This window comes from Lepisma saccharinum, chromosome 1 (genome assembly GCF_977018435.1).
Source record: "Lepisma saccharinum chromosome 1, izLepSacc3.1, whole genome shotgun sequence".
Taxonomy (NCBI): Eukaryota; Metazoa; Arthropoda; class Insecta; order Zygentoma; family Lepismatidae; genus Lepisma; species Lepisma saccharinum.
The window spans coordinates 179,378,732-179,391,929 of NC_139229.1; the positions used below are offsets into that span (position 1 = coordinate 179,378,732).

Consider the following 13,198-nt stretch of genomic DNA (forward strand, 5'->3'; position numbering starts at 1 on the left):
TCAGATGGAAATTAACCCAAGATAGAAGCAAATAGATGTTAGAGCGTACGATGGCTGCCATTTGAAAGTGGCATCAACTTCACAGACTTCGGAACATTTAAAAAATAAATCGCTTATTTTGTTCCGTACTTTCTGTTCCTCTGACAATAACAACAGGAGAAATTTCTTCCTAGATTGAGGACACAAAAGCTACCACATGATCCTGAAGTAAAAAAGTTGAAGTTATTTTCCTGAATTAAGTACCATGTGAGACTGGCTTTAGGAACTGTTATGTTCAACTTATATACTGACTTAACCTCGCAGATAAGCTATGCATTATGATTACCCTACAAAATACCACGTAGTCAATGTGACACTGTGAAGTTTTTAAAAAAGACAAATACATGAATTCTGAAGTTTGAAAATGCATGCCTGGTGTTATTAACAATTCAAATACATCCACTCAAACGACAATTAAATTATGAATATTCTGGAGAAGCAATATGTAGTCGCAGCAAGAAAAAAATAATTGGCAGTAAATAATGTTACATGTAAGGTTACCTCAAAACTTTACTGTAAAATTTTCTAGTGTATAAATGTTTTTCTTAGATTTTATTTATATATATATATATATATATATATATACACACACACACACACACAATATGCTTACTTGTAATTTGGAAGATATGTCTTTGATATGACCTGCATCAGCTGAACCAAATACAGATGAAATCACACCCGTATATACAAGAATGGCTATCACTACACTTTGGCTGGAAAAGAAAAATGTAAAAATTGTAAGTGTAAGTAAAAGACAGAAGTTGTAAGTGGGTATGTTGGTTGTTATACAGTGTTGAATGAAAAATAAGGATTGTATATTGAGGGAAGGGAGAAGGAGTGAGTTGATTAAAATGTCCATACATTGAAAAATTCTAACTTTGTGCGTGTACTTGCAATTAATAATAAGACTTTCTTATTGGTTTTGAACTATTGGACAGATCAAAACCAGTTCATAAAGAAAATAATACTCCTGTGGAACATACAAGGACAACGTTTATTTTATTGAAGCAGTTTGATATTACACTACCAAATATTTTACACTGCATCTCAAAGTGATTCAAATTGTAGTGATACTTGAATAACACAAATGACACATGATTTACGTAATTTATTTGTAATTTTTTTTAACGATATTCAATATGTATGAAAAATCACCAGCAAATTAGGACATGGTGATGACTGATAATAGATTGAATGTTGAGAAACTATTCACTCATTTTAAAGCTATGTGAAAACTTAACATTACAAACTTACAAGAAAGAGAAGAAAACAACTGCTTTGATACACAGAAACTTTCCAATAGGACGCATTGGAGCCAGCTCTTCCCTATTGGCTTTATAAAATAGTACAAGGCAATACATGGCTATAAATTGTGAGAAGTTGTTGATTGCAATTATATATGGAAATGCCACATCACCCCGAAATTCACCTTCACCATATACGCCACTCATAGCACATACGCTGCAATATAAGAAAAGAGAATGGTGTAATTAGCTATTAGTTTAAATTCCAAATTGTAAACGTGTTAAACATATTCTTGGTCAATAAATACCTAAAGTTCTACTGTAAAATCACTGCACTAAACCTTTTATGATTGGTTGAAATCTATCATAGATCAGGCGAATAAGAAAACTTCTAGTCTAGAAGGGCAGGAAACAAAGCATTAACAGCAGGAGTCCATATGTCAGTTAATAACACATGGTGCAACAGCCCACGTGGGGCCAGGGCCGACCTACATACTGCTGGCCTCACTCCCACCTGCCAGGTGGGAGATCATCAAATCAAAATGGGGTGACGTGTGGTCAGCACAACAAACCCCAAGCCATTGTTGCAAGTTTCCACGACCAGGTTACGCTACTCATTTGTAGCTCCCCAATTTCCTCACAATGGTGGGTGGCCACCGGTCCCATACACAGGCCGAAATCTAAGGAGAAAAGTTGTTATGCTTCCCCCCAGGAGACTCGAACCTGCATGCATTCCATAGCCGGAGCCCAAAGCATAACGCCCTAGACTGCACAACCATGGTGCAGGGCTTATGTGTCAGTTGCCTGATGTTATTGTAACAGAGAGAAATTTAGTATGCATTAATTCTTGGTATGATTGGTTGTGCTAGGTCTGAGTCAATATCATGGAGTATCACTACCTGCTCTGACCCCCCCCCCCCTTTCTATCCTGGTTTTCCTACTTTCCACCTTCCTCCAATAAAAAGAACATAACCATGTTATACATATTTATGGTTTTAATGACAAAACAAGAAAATTTTCAAAAAAAACTTTAAGTGTAAAACTTTAAGTGTTACTGTTAAAGAATACATTTAATATAGGTATGTGTTTATTTAATACCTACTAGAGCACTGCATTGGACCACTTTCGCTTGAAAATACTCAATCGAATCTCTCACGCCCGAGCATAATTTGCTCGAATATATAGAATTTCAAATATCATTTCAATGGGACAATAATCGTACAAATATATGTGTAAAAATCCTTCTTGGTAGTTTCAGCCCATAATCATCTATTCGGGGTGTAAGGGGTACCTTCCAGGTAGGCGTCCAAAAGTCAACCTCACTTCCACATAGTACCCTGGACTGAAGACTAACAAGGCTCTGGTGACTGGCACTATTGCCAGTATAATTTTTGTGTTGTCCTGTTTTCTTGTCCTTGTGTGTGCTGAGTGCCCGTTTACAGCAGAAGTCAGAAGATTTTAGGATTTTTAGTTATGCAACGTTAGAGTTGTTATTTGTAATGATAAGGGGCTGGCCCCTGTATAATGTGAAGGGTGCAAAATAGCCCAAGTGCTGATGCACCCAAAATTTTAAATTCAAATTCAAAATTGAAATTCATAATCATATATTGCTATGTATTGGTAAGATAAGACTAAATCACATTTTTACATGGAGATGATGACTATGCTCACTTTAGTTTCAAGTTCACTTTTTCTATCGGTTCACAATACATATTTGAAGGCCAAGTACTACAGACAAACTGTGGTTATACGTGAACTACAAGGCTTTGAGCATATACCGATCATTTGCCTGTTTGAGCATTATTCGCTCGAGCAAAGAAACTGTCTATTCCGTAAGCCATCTAGCGTCATCTGTGCGAACTATTAGACGATCGAGCAAAAAGGCCTCGATGCAGCACTCTAGCACCTACAGAATGGCATCAAAATAATATTAATTTCTTAGCTTAAATTGCTACACTATTTTTCAATATACTTATTGTGTTATGCAGCAGTAACTTAAATGATTTCTTGTCAACAAAAATTCAAGTCTTTTTAAAACAAATAGCCTTGCTTATGCTTATCAGAAATAAGGTTTTGGCACTATTAAAGGTGGTACCCCAGGCAGTCATCCAGCCCTTACTTTTAAGCTGACCCTAATGATAGTCTGGTGTAGCACAATTGACAAGAGCTTGGTTCTAGATGTTGGAAGGATGCAGGTGCCTATCTATGAATGTGGCTAGTGACATTTGCCATTGAAACGTGACCAGTAAGTGGTGATTCAATTTTTACCAGCAGAAGGATATCAACCTGTTAGAATCTATTGGAAAGATCGTGTGGTGTAACATCAAGTAACAGCTCCACATGCATACTCTTGACAAGCTGCGTGAAGCTTTAAAGAATACACACCTCAAAATAATTTTGTCTGTAGTGATAATTCTTCCTTTCAATGCTTATGTCCTTGTTGCAAGAGGTGTTCAAGATGCATTGGCAAGGAAAAGATGGACAATTCCTGACTACACAGCCCTGATTTGTCATGATTTTATTTATTTAGCTCTAGACTGACAGTATCTGATACATCTTCCAGACGAGACACCAGGCTGAATGTCTTTGAAGACGATTTCTGCAATTCTCTATTCTTAAATACTGGACCTTGCATGGCTAACATCTACTCATATATAAATGTATAAGTCAACTCGGTTTCATCTGATCATGCCTCAGACATGCACAAAAAACGAAAACCTGGACTCTGATCTTCTGTAGATACTTACAATGAAACAGCTGTGGTGATTGGCCTTACTACAGTATATTGTAAAATGCCATGTTTGCATGACTGAACCAGTTCACTGAAAAAAAAATTCATCATTATCATCATCATTGAATAGGACTAACAGGAATTAAGTTAAAAGACATTTCCGTGTAAACAATATCAACCTAATAGTGCAATAAAATGTAAGAGAAATAAGCACAATAAAACACAGAAAATCATACGCTTAAAAAAATGACAATACAAGAAGGTCATAAAACACATGTAAGGATATAAAAAAGTTTCCTGATACGGAATTAAAATAAATGTATAGTGTTTGTGTAGTTGATTGTAAAGTGGAAGCCAGAGAGAGGAAAAAGATATGAGGCCATTAAATTTATGAACTCTGAATTAATAGACATGTGAATATAGAAGAATGACAAAAATATAATTTGCTGGTATAGGGCTTGATATTGGTTTGAATACAGAAGTGAAGTGAATTACAGATAAATGTCTCTAGGTAAGAGAATGGATTCTGTTGAAACCTATATTTATTTGGTATGGTATACACAGTCGAGTTACATTATTATGACCACCTCCTACATTTGACGTTGCCAGCACATAGCACAAGAGGTATACCACATGGTGCAAGCTTGCATGGTAGGTATATAAGGTGAGTGATAGGCTGTATGCACACCTATCACTTGTTGTCATCACGGGTAAAAGGAGCAATTCATCCATAATGCAAAAAGGGATGATTTTCAGCTTTTTAGACAAAGGTGGCAGTAATATCTGAAACGGAACAGTTTGTGAACTGTTCAAAATGTATCGTGAGTGGACAAATGGCACCATTGCAAATAACTGATATGGAAACTACACCACGTCCCACTGATGTGAAAGGTGAACGTCGGCTACGAAGGTGCATGAGGGACAACTGACACACTACAGTGAAGCAACTCACTGTCAAAATGAACAAGGGGGGCTAGCAGACGTGTGCGTGAAATGACAGTTCACAGAACCTCACTGTGTATGAGGCTCCAAAGCAAAATTATGGTGACTGCATCTATGTAAATGAAGGTGCATCAGCAGAAAAGGATTCACTTTGCATGGCAGTATCGGAATTTGACCTCCGATGATTGGCCTTCTCCTTTAATGCTTCATCAAATAGATGGACGTTGGCATGTCAAGTGAGTAACAGTAGAGAACAAACATCCTGCAACAATTGCTGGAAGAATACAAGCTGGTGGCAGCAGTGCTATGGTCCAGGGAATGTTTTCTTCACATTCTCTGGGACTACCTATCATGTGAAAGGCACTCTCAACTGATTTTCTTACCTGGGGTGGATGGAATTTTCCAGCAAGACTATGCATCATGTCACACAGCTAGTAATACCTGACAGTGGTTTGAAGTGCATGACAAAAACTTGAAAACAATAGAGCACCTGTGGAATCACCTCAATTGTCATGTTTGATCTATGGATCCTCTGCCATGCACCTTCCAGTAGCTGTGGGATGCACTGCAGGCAGCATGACTCCAGATACCTGTGACAACCTAGCAGCACCTTCGTGAGTCATTCTCAGCCCATCTAGAATGGTGGTTACTCTGGATATTAGCTGGGGGTGGTGACAATAATGTGAATCGTCTGTGAATATGGGATGATGATCTGGTACTTAACATGTTAACTTCTAAGCAAAGCAACGCAAAACCTTGTCCTCTAATGGAAACAATTTGATAAGTATATCATGAAAAACTTTATTCAGATAAATCTAAAGAATTTACAAAATAACTTTAGGGTATATTACAGATTATGCATACTTTGCGAGAGTGCCTAATTATGCACTTATTCAAGTTACAACAAAACATTATCCAAAACACAAAAATATTTGTATTTAATTCATAAATTAATGATTGTGTGATACTATTTAAATGCTACTGTACTTTCACTGAATTCTGCATAACTTACAATAAAGATAATAATATTTAATGCATTAAAACATCCCTCCACTTCTTACTTGTACAGAGTGTAATTATCTTTTAAAGAGTATGAAAAATTAAATTAAATGATCACTCAACAGAAATTACTATCTACAATGGCTTAACAAATAAAAACAACAAATAATTAATAGTTTCCATTCACAATGGTGCACAAATAAGAAAAAACAAAAGATTGAAATCTCTTGGTATACTAAGACATTCATGCTTAATCGCAAGTCCCTAAACGCTAGGTCCCCAAATCTTACAGTCATATGCTAGAAAGTTAATTTCTTTACTTGAAAAGTAGGAATGTTTGATATGAAGTTTTTACCAATTTATGTCAATAAAGTATTGACACAAAGTAAGTCATTATTTTCCATGGTAATCAAAAAGGACAAGATATAATGGCATTTCCTTAAGCTACAAATTTAATAAACCAAATTGGCGATAAGTAGTGTCATACATTTTTTATATGAAATGTGGTAAAGTAGCAGATGCAAATACAAATATAGTTGGTGGTTCTCTGACTTACCTTCCCATTTCCCAAGGCTTGATACAACAGAATGGAAAGAAATGTTTTATCTGTGGTTTCAACTCTAGATTAGCTTCTAGATCCATCTCTGAATTTAAATAGTTTAACAAATAAACCATAAAGTTATATATCACATATGCTTCATAACACTCTCTCAGACTGTCCATGTATATAGAAAATTCAGGAAATGTTAATCCCAGCCACTGAAAAACAAGAAAATTTTAAATTAGGATATTATGCAATCTTCCTTGCAGAATCTTCATATGACTCCTTCATTGTATAGCTTTAATTAAAGAATTATGGACGGAGATGCACAAATTTATGACATTTCTTAGAACCTTCAATCGCAATTGTACACCATTTAATAAGTTTTGAAAAATATAAAAGCATCTTTTCATAAATACTGCCAGATGTTACATATACAGGCATGTCCATGTTACTCTTGTGACCATTAAATATAGTCTTGCATTTTGCACAAAAAATTTACTATTTGAGACAAATTCTGTATCTGAATCAAAATATTGAACTTATTAAAGTTTTGTGGCATTCAAGTAGTAAATGTTATCTCTTATGGTTACAAGAGTAACATGGACATGTCCATAAATCTACTGAAACATAAATTTATGACCAAGTATAAGAACTCATCTTGGTTCTTGTAACTACAACCTGGTATTAACATTTAAAATTCTTCAATTGAGTAAAATACATAACTGGATTTTTTTTTTAAGTAAGTAACTTCACAATAGCCAATTTCAAAGCCATATTTTTTGCAATTCAGTTACATTTCTCAACAGATTAGCTGTGCTTCACACAATATTTTTCTGAAAAACTAAATATGCTGACCAAGGCAGTAATTTATTTTATTAAAAACATAAACTAAACGTAAACAAGGAAACTAAAAGAGGAAGAGAAAGAAAAAGAGAGAAGGTTTGGAATAAGGAGTATGGGGAAGACCACAGAAAAGATATGCAAAGTGCTTAGGAAAGCGGGAATTAAAACTTACAGGGAGGGAGGGAGAAGCATCTTAGGAATAGCGAAGAATGCAAACAAGAAAAAGGAAAACAGAGAAGAGGAAGAGGAAGGGATTATCTACGAAGTGAAATGTCAGTGTGTGTACACAGGAGAAACAAAAAAAGGCTGAAAGACAGGTTGAAACAACATAGGGATGATGTACGACTTAAGAGAGAGAGAAATGCAATATTTATACACACGAGAGAAACAGGACATGACATAGAGTGGGATGAGGCTAAGCAGATAGGAAGGGAGAAGAGAATGCTAGTGAGAAAATGGAAGGAAGCCAAGGAAATAGAGAAGAAAGGTGAAGAAGACACAATGAACTGGAATGGGGGACTGAAGTTAAACAAAGAATGGAAGAAGGTGTTAGAAAGAGTTGAAAGGACAAGAGAGAAAGAGGAGAGGAGAAGGAAGAAAAATGAAGGAAAAAGAGCATGAGATAAAAAGTCCAACCACATTCTATATGGAAGTAATTGTGTTTAGCCTTTTAGGTGAAAGTACAGTTGGCAAGTGAAAGCCATCTGCTAGAAAGTTCCAAACAACTTTCTAAATAGTCTGGAGGGAGTAATGTTTGTGTATATATAATGCCCTGTTTTTGTATCTTGTTACTTTTGTACTTTATACAGAGTCTGAAGAAGACCTTGCTAGAAGGTTGAAACGTTACGTTTAGTTTATGTTTTTAATAAAATAAATTACTGCCTTGGTCAGCATATTTAGTTTTTCATAATCATGGAAACAAGGCTTAATGGTGTTATAATATTTTTCTGTATGGAATTGGCAAATACAAACAGAATATTATGCTTAAAAATATAGTTCCATAATCTTCTTTTACAATATCAACTTTGTTTATGGATGTTCATATTAATTGCATGTATACTGCTTTTCCGGATTCTCTGGAGTAGCGACGTGCAGAGGAGAAAGCTTGTGGGTGGGGCCAGACTAGGTGGAGAAGGGTGCGGGATGAAAGCAACGAAGTGCTGCGCGGTGTAACGGCCGTAAAGCAAAACGCTTTCTGCTGCCAATTTCTTCTTTTATTCTTAACAATGGCCAGTATATTGTTTTACACAAATAACAAATAATATTGCACGTTTATTTGTCTTTTGATGCTACGAAGAACAGAAAAAAAATTAAAACAAATTTAAACATACATTTTCAAAAAACATGCAAATAACCACAAACTATGAAACATCGTGTATCAAAATTAGTTTTAAACAAGTATGAAAAACATGTTTCAAACACTTTAATTTAAACATTTGTAAAAAAAACAAAGCCTTGTGTTTTAAACTTTTCAAACAAGTTGTTCTCGAACACATTCAACACTATGAGGCGCTCTCCTGAATGCAGAGTTACACTAGACTTGCGAGCTGACATGTGTACTACGGAACTACTGGACCGCGAATGTGTCCCCTCCCGTGGATGCCCCTCCCCTCCGCGCATTCATTGGACGAGGCGCACACCCTTCCACATGCGCACAGAATGCGTTTGCGTTCTCTTACTCCAGAGAATCCGGGAAAGGAATATAGTGTTTCAAAAAGCACAACATATATACTTAGAAAATAACTTAAAACAGCTTCGAGGAAAACATGAGTACCTATATAATGTACTTACATTGATTCTAATCATAACTATCATCAATAACATATAGAACTTATAAGAAATAGAGTAAATTGGTACTTAAACAAATAATTTAAATGCTAATTTAAATATGCACATTGTGTGAAGTAACCAAGCAGACACATTTAATGTTTGTGTGTAACATCATATAACTTTACAAATTGAGGCAAATAAGAGCAACACCAAAAATCTACCAATATGCGAATTTAACTTTTATCAATCTGCCCAAAAAACTGAATTTAGTCTAGGCTTTCAGTGTTGGGAAATCAGGAAGAAAAAGGCCAGGAAATCTCAGGGTGCAAAATCATTGATGACTGGTGGACGGAGGAAGACCTTAATTTTCTCTCTCTCATACACACACACGTACATTGCATATGAAAGAAAATTAGTGAATATTACAAACACATTGAAATAAGAAGTTATTACGATATTTCGTGGTCTCGCTGCATGTGTTCACAGTATAAGCACAGACTATTAGAAGATGGTGTTGATACATCAGTGCAGACAGAAAGAAGAGATAGATAACAGGTGTTGACGAGAAGATGATTTTGCCAGTGTTGACTGCATAATGGGTGAAGTTCAGTAGAGCACAAAAGGGGAGTGGGGGCATTTATTGGGTGGTTAGGTTGAGTGGGTATGGTGGTGTTCATGCCTGATATGTAGGTCCTTTCCCATCGCTTGCGGGAAGAGGTGTCTGTGCATGGAGTAATAAGTGGATAATGGTCACACGGAAACAGATGTTAAAGGTGGTGTTGTGGCTGTTAATGTAGGTGGTTTTCTATTGATACAAATCAATCATATTTCACACTTATATTTGTCTTGCATTTGTATTTTATTTTTATTGTGCATATATTGTCAGTGGTGAGGAAAAACATTCTGCTTGTAGCTGTGCTACCCTACCTAGCTACAAAATTCTTAACTGTAAGTATTATAAAATTCTTATAGTTTCTAGCAAAAATTTCTCTGCAGATACATTTTGTATGTGCCAACAGCTTAAAAAAAATTATCAACAATAAGGCTCACTTGAGCAACAGGTTCATACAGATCAAGTCTATTAAAAGATAATGGCAATCCTGATAATTCAGAATTCCAGTATTCACATAATTTACTTCATTAGCATCTGAATAACTCCGACATCCATATAATAAACTGACATATATCAATGCAATCCAGTTGACGGTTATCTGGATACATAACTAAATATGCAGAGGATGGATATCCAAATAATTTGATCGATTGATGTCTATATATCATTAGCCTAGTGACAGTAGAGGCGCAGCACAAACTAAAAATAATTCAGGTGCCAGCCCCTTTCTGTCGGGAGGCAGCAATTTTTTTTGTGCATATATGGGCTAAGGCGGTCACAAATATAACTAACAAAAAGCTACATATTTTGAAATGTGATCTGAAAACATTTAATTTATTAATTAATACAAGATAGGATTAAAAGTTATTAATTCTTACTCTGAAGTGGCATTCCTGAAGAGGACTCTTACCAGTAACAGCATAAAATATATATGCAATACATTCTAATACATGGCCAACTCTAGCATATTGCTGCAGATTTGAAACTTGGGTAACAACAGTGCAAAAATGTATAGTGACATGTTTATCATTCTTATTTAATGATGCACATGATACAAAACATGCACTGTACTCGTTATTAGAAAAAAAAGTCGTGGAAATTTCCGTAAGTAAACCCGAATTATTGAAAAACAATTCTTTTACGACTGGATTTGGAAATTTTCAGGTGCCATGGCGACTGTGTGCGCTGCATTTTTCTACCCCTGTGACAGTACATGGATAATAATCAAAATATATCTAGATATCCAAATTGAGGATTTATCCAGCATATGGATATCTGGATATTAGTTACCATAATCTAGATTGTCAGAATATCTGAATATCCATCATAATCACAAGAATTATCATCGTAGGAGTCAGTGTGAAAAAAAATGTCAATGATATATTTTGTTCGTCTTCATATTTGTCTATTTAAAAATGAAATAATTATTCCTATTAAAAATAGGTTGTTATATGAACAAATAATGCTTTCTAATTATATAAATATAATTAAATAAGAAGGCAGTAGTTTGAACAAAAAACATGTTTCTTATTCAAAGAAAGAAAGAAACTGAAACGAAATTTGAAGACCACTTCATGCACAGACAGGCTAATCGGGAATGGACCTACAGTTTAAAGTGGGACCTGAACCACTGTGCAATGTTCTTCCACCAGGAATCGAACCCTTGAAGGAAGTAAAAGAAAGAGAGAGAGGTAGGAAGAGGGAGGGAGGGAATATAACACTCATAAGCACACACAAAGCAAGACATTATCTTTCATTCTTTGGCATAAGTTTTTGATATTTTAAAAATGTAAATTTATGTTTTGTTAACATTAATTTGGGTAATACCCTAATTGCAATACTCAGATATCAAATTTAAATTGCTAGGTAACTTACACATTGGCAATTTATCATTCTCAAAAACTAATAAAAACAAGTCTGTTTGTAACTGCTAGAAAATATATCACACGACAGGTATCATGATAATAATAATGGCACATCTAGTAAAAACAACTGTTAAGGGTTTTTTTAATATACATATGGTTATACATTTTTTATGCAAAAGTAGTGAATTAGCGAGTACTGCACAGGAGTAGCTGTAGCGAAACTACATTTTTGGAAGAGTAGTTGTAATTACAGTGAAGTTACTTTTACAGGGTGTCTACAAAAATTACACATCCAAAATTCTTGACTTTTTCCTTAACATTTATTTAATCGTGTCATACTTTGGTGTAGATGGAAATTAAGAAAATAGATATCTTTAATCAATGAAAATCCCCTACCACAATGCCAGTTAAGATGAGAACTGAAGCTGTACTTTAACAAGATATTTATCTTTAATTATTAATGCACGTAAAAATTAATGCTTCAGACTTCATCCTGGATGGGCAATGGCCACATTACTTCAATATTAGTAAAAAATTTAAGCACACAAGAATGTATTTCTTAAAAACAAAGTGGACTAATTCTTAAGAAACAAAGTGAACGAATCTTTTAATAATAATAATAATAATACAAAAAGGATGCAACCCTCACAGAGAGACAGACATTATCCCTTGTACTTTGCATGTGTTTACGATGTTCTCATTAGTAAAATATATTTGAAATCAAAACTAATTACTTTTCTTTGTTTTGAAACAAAAACTCCCCCTGGGAAATTTTTGGTGGAAGAAAATCCCTTCTCCCTGGATTTCCCTTCAGTACCAAATAATGCCAGGCTTACACAATGCAATGATAAACTGTAATTAAAAGTACAATGTAAAACTTACAGCATTTAAAGCATAAATAGGCACCATCCACAGTATCCTGCAAGCAAGAGGAGTATTAGATTAATTCATGTAATATTCCAAATGCATTTTCAATACAGAAATTAATGGCTATTCAATTGCATGACTACTATAATTCATGGACACATTTTAACTGTATTTTTTTCACACTATGTACATGAATAAAACAGTGTCATAATGGGACACAAACAAAATGCAAATAAGTGATTTAACAGAGTTTCACCAGATTAACTGTTCTATTTCATACAATATTATTTTATTATTGTAAATGATAATGTTAAAAATTAACAGCATAATATTTATATGACACCAAACCTAACCATCACAGATAAACTAACAGCATAAACAAAATATATATTTCAATCATAAAAATAAAAAAACAGCCCATTTGGAATCAGACATCCATGATTTCGACTCCAAATCAAGGTGGATAAAAAATCATGATCTTTATTTAAAATATATTTTTGATGATATTTTTTATTTCAATCTGATTTTTTTTTATTTAAATCAATTAAAAAACATGCTTAAAATTGCTTGTATGGTTCTTGGCACCATACATATAGATGTATGTTTTCTTTATAGAAAGGCTTTCTCTGGTAAACAGCAGTGTAAAATATTTGAACAGTTTGATTAAAGCAAAGAAAGAATATAACTCCATTAAGCCTTGTTTCCATGATTATGAAAAACTAAATATGCTGACCAAGG

General features: G+C 34.5%; 1 protein-coding gene across 1 annotated transcript in view; it reads right to left on the bottom strand.

Moving 5' to 3' along the window:
* The window catches only part of LOC146004635 (transmembrane protein 184C), a 43,974-nt gene that overhangs the window by 23,043 nt on the left and 7,733 nt on the right, over positions 1-13,198 (bottom strand). Inside the window, exons 2-6 of the mRNA XM_083143536.1 lie at positions 12,476-12,512; positions 6,515-6,717; positions 4,034-4,108; positions 1,297-1,503; positions 653-755 (exon numbers count right to left, since the gene is read on the bottom strand). Coding sequence (XP_082999662.1) covers positions 653-755; positions 1,297-1,503; positions 4,034-4,108; positions 6,515-6,717; positions 12,476-12,512 — 625 coding nt within the window. The remainder of the gene's footprint in view (positions 1-652; positions 756-1,296; positions 1,504-4,033; positions 4,109-6,514; positions 6,718-12,475; positions 12,513-13,198) is intronic.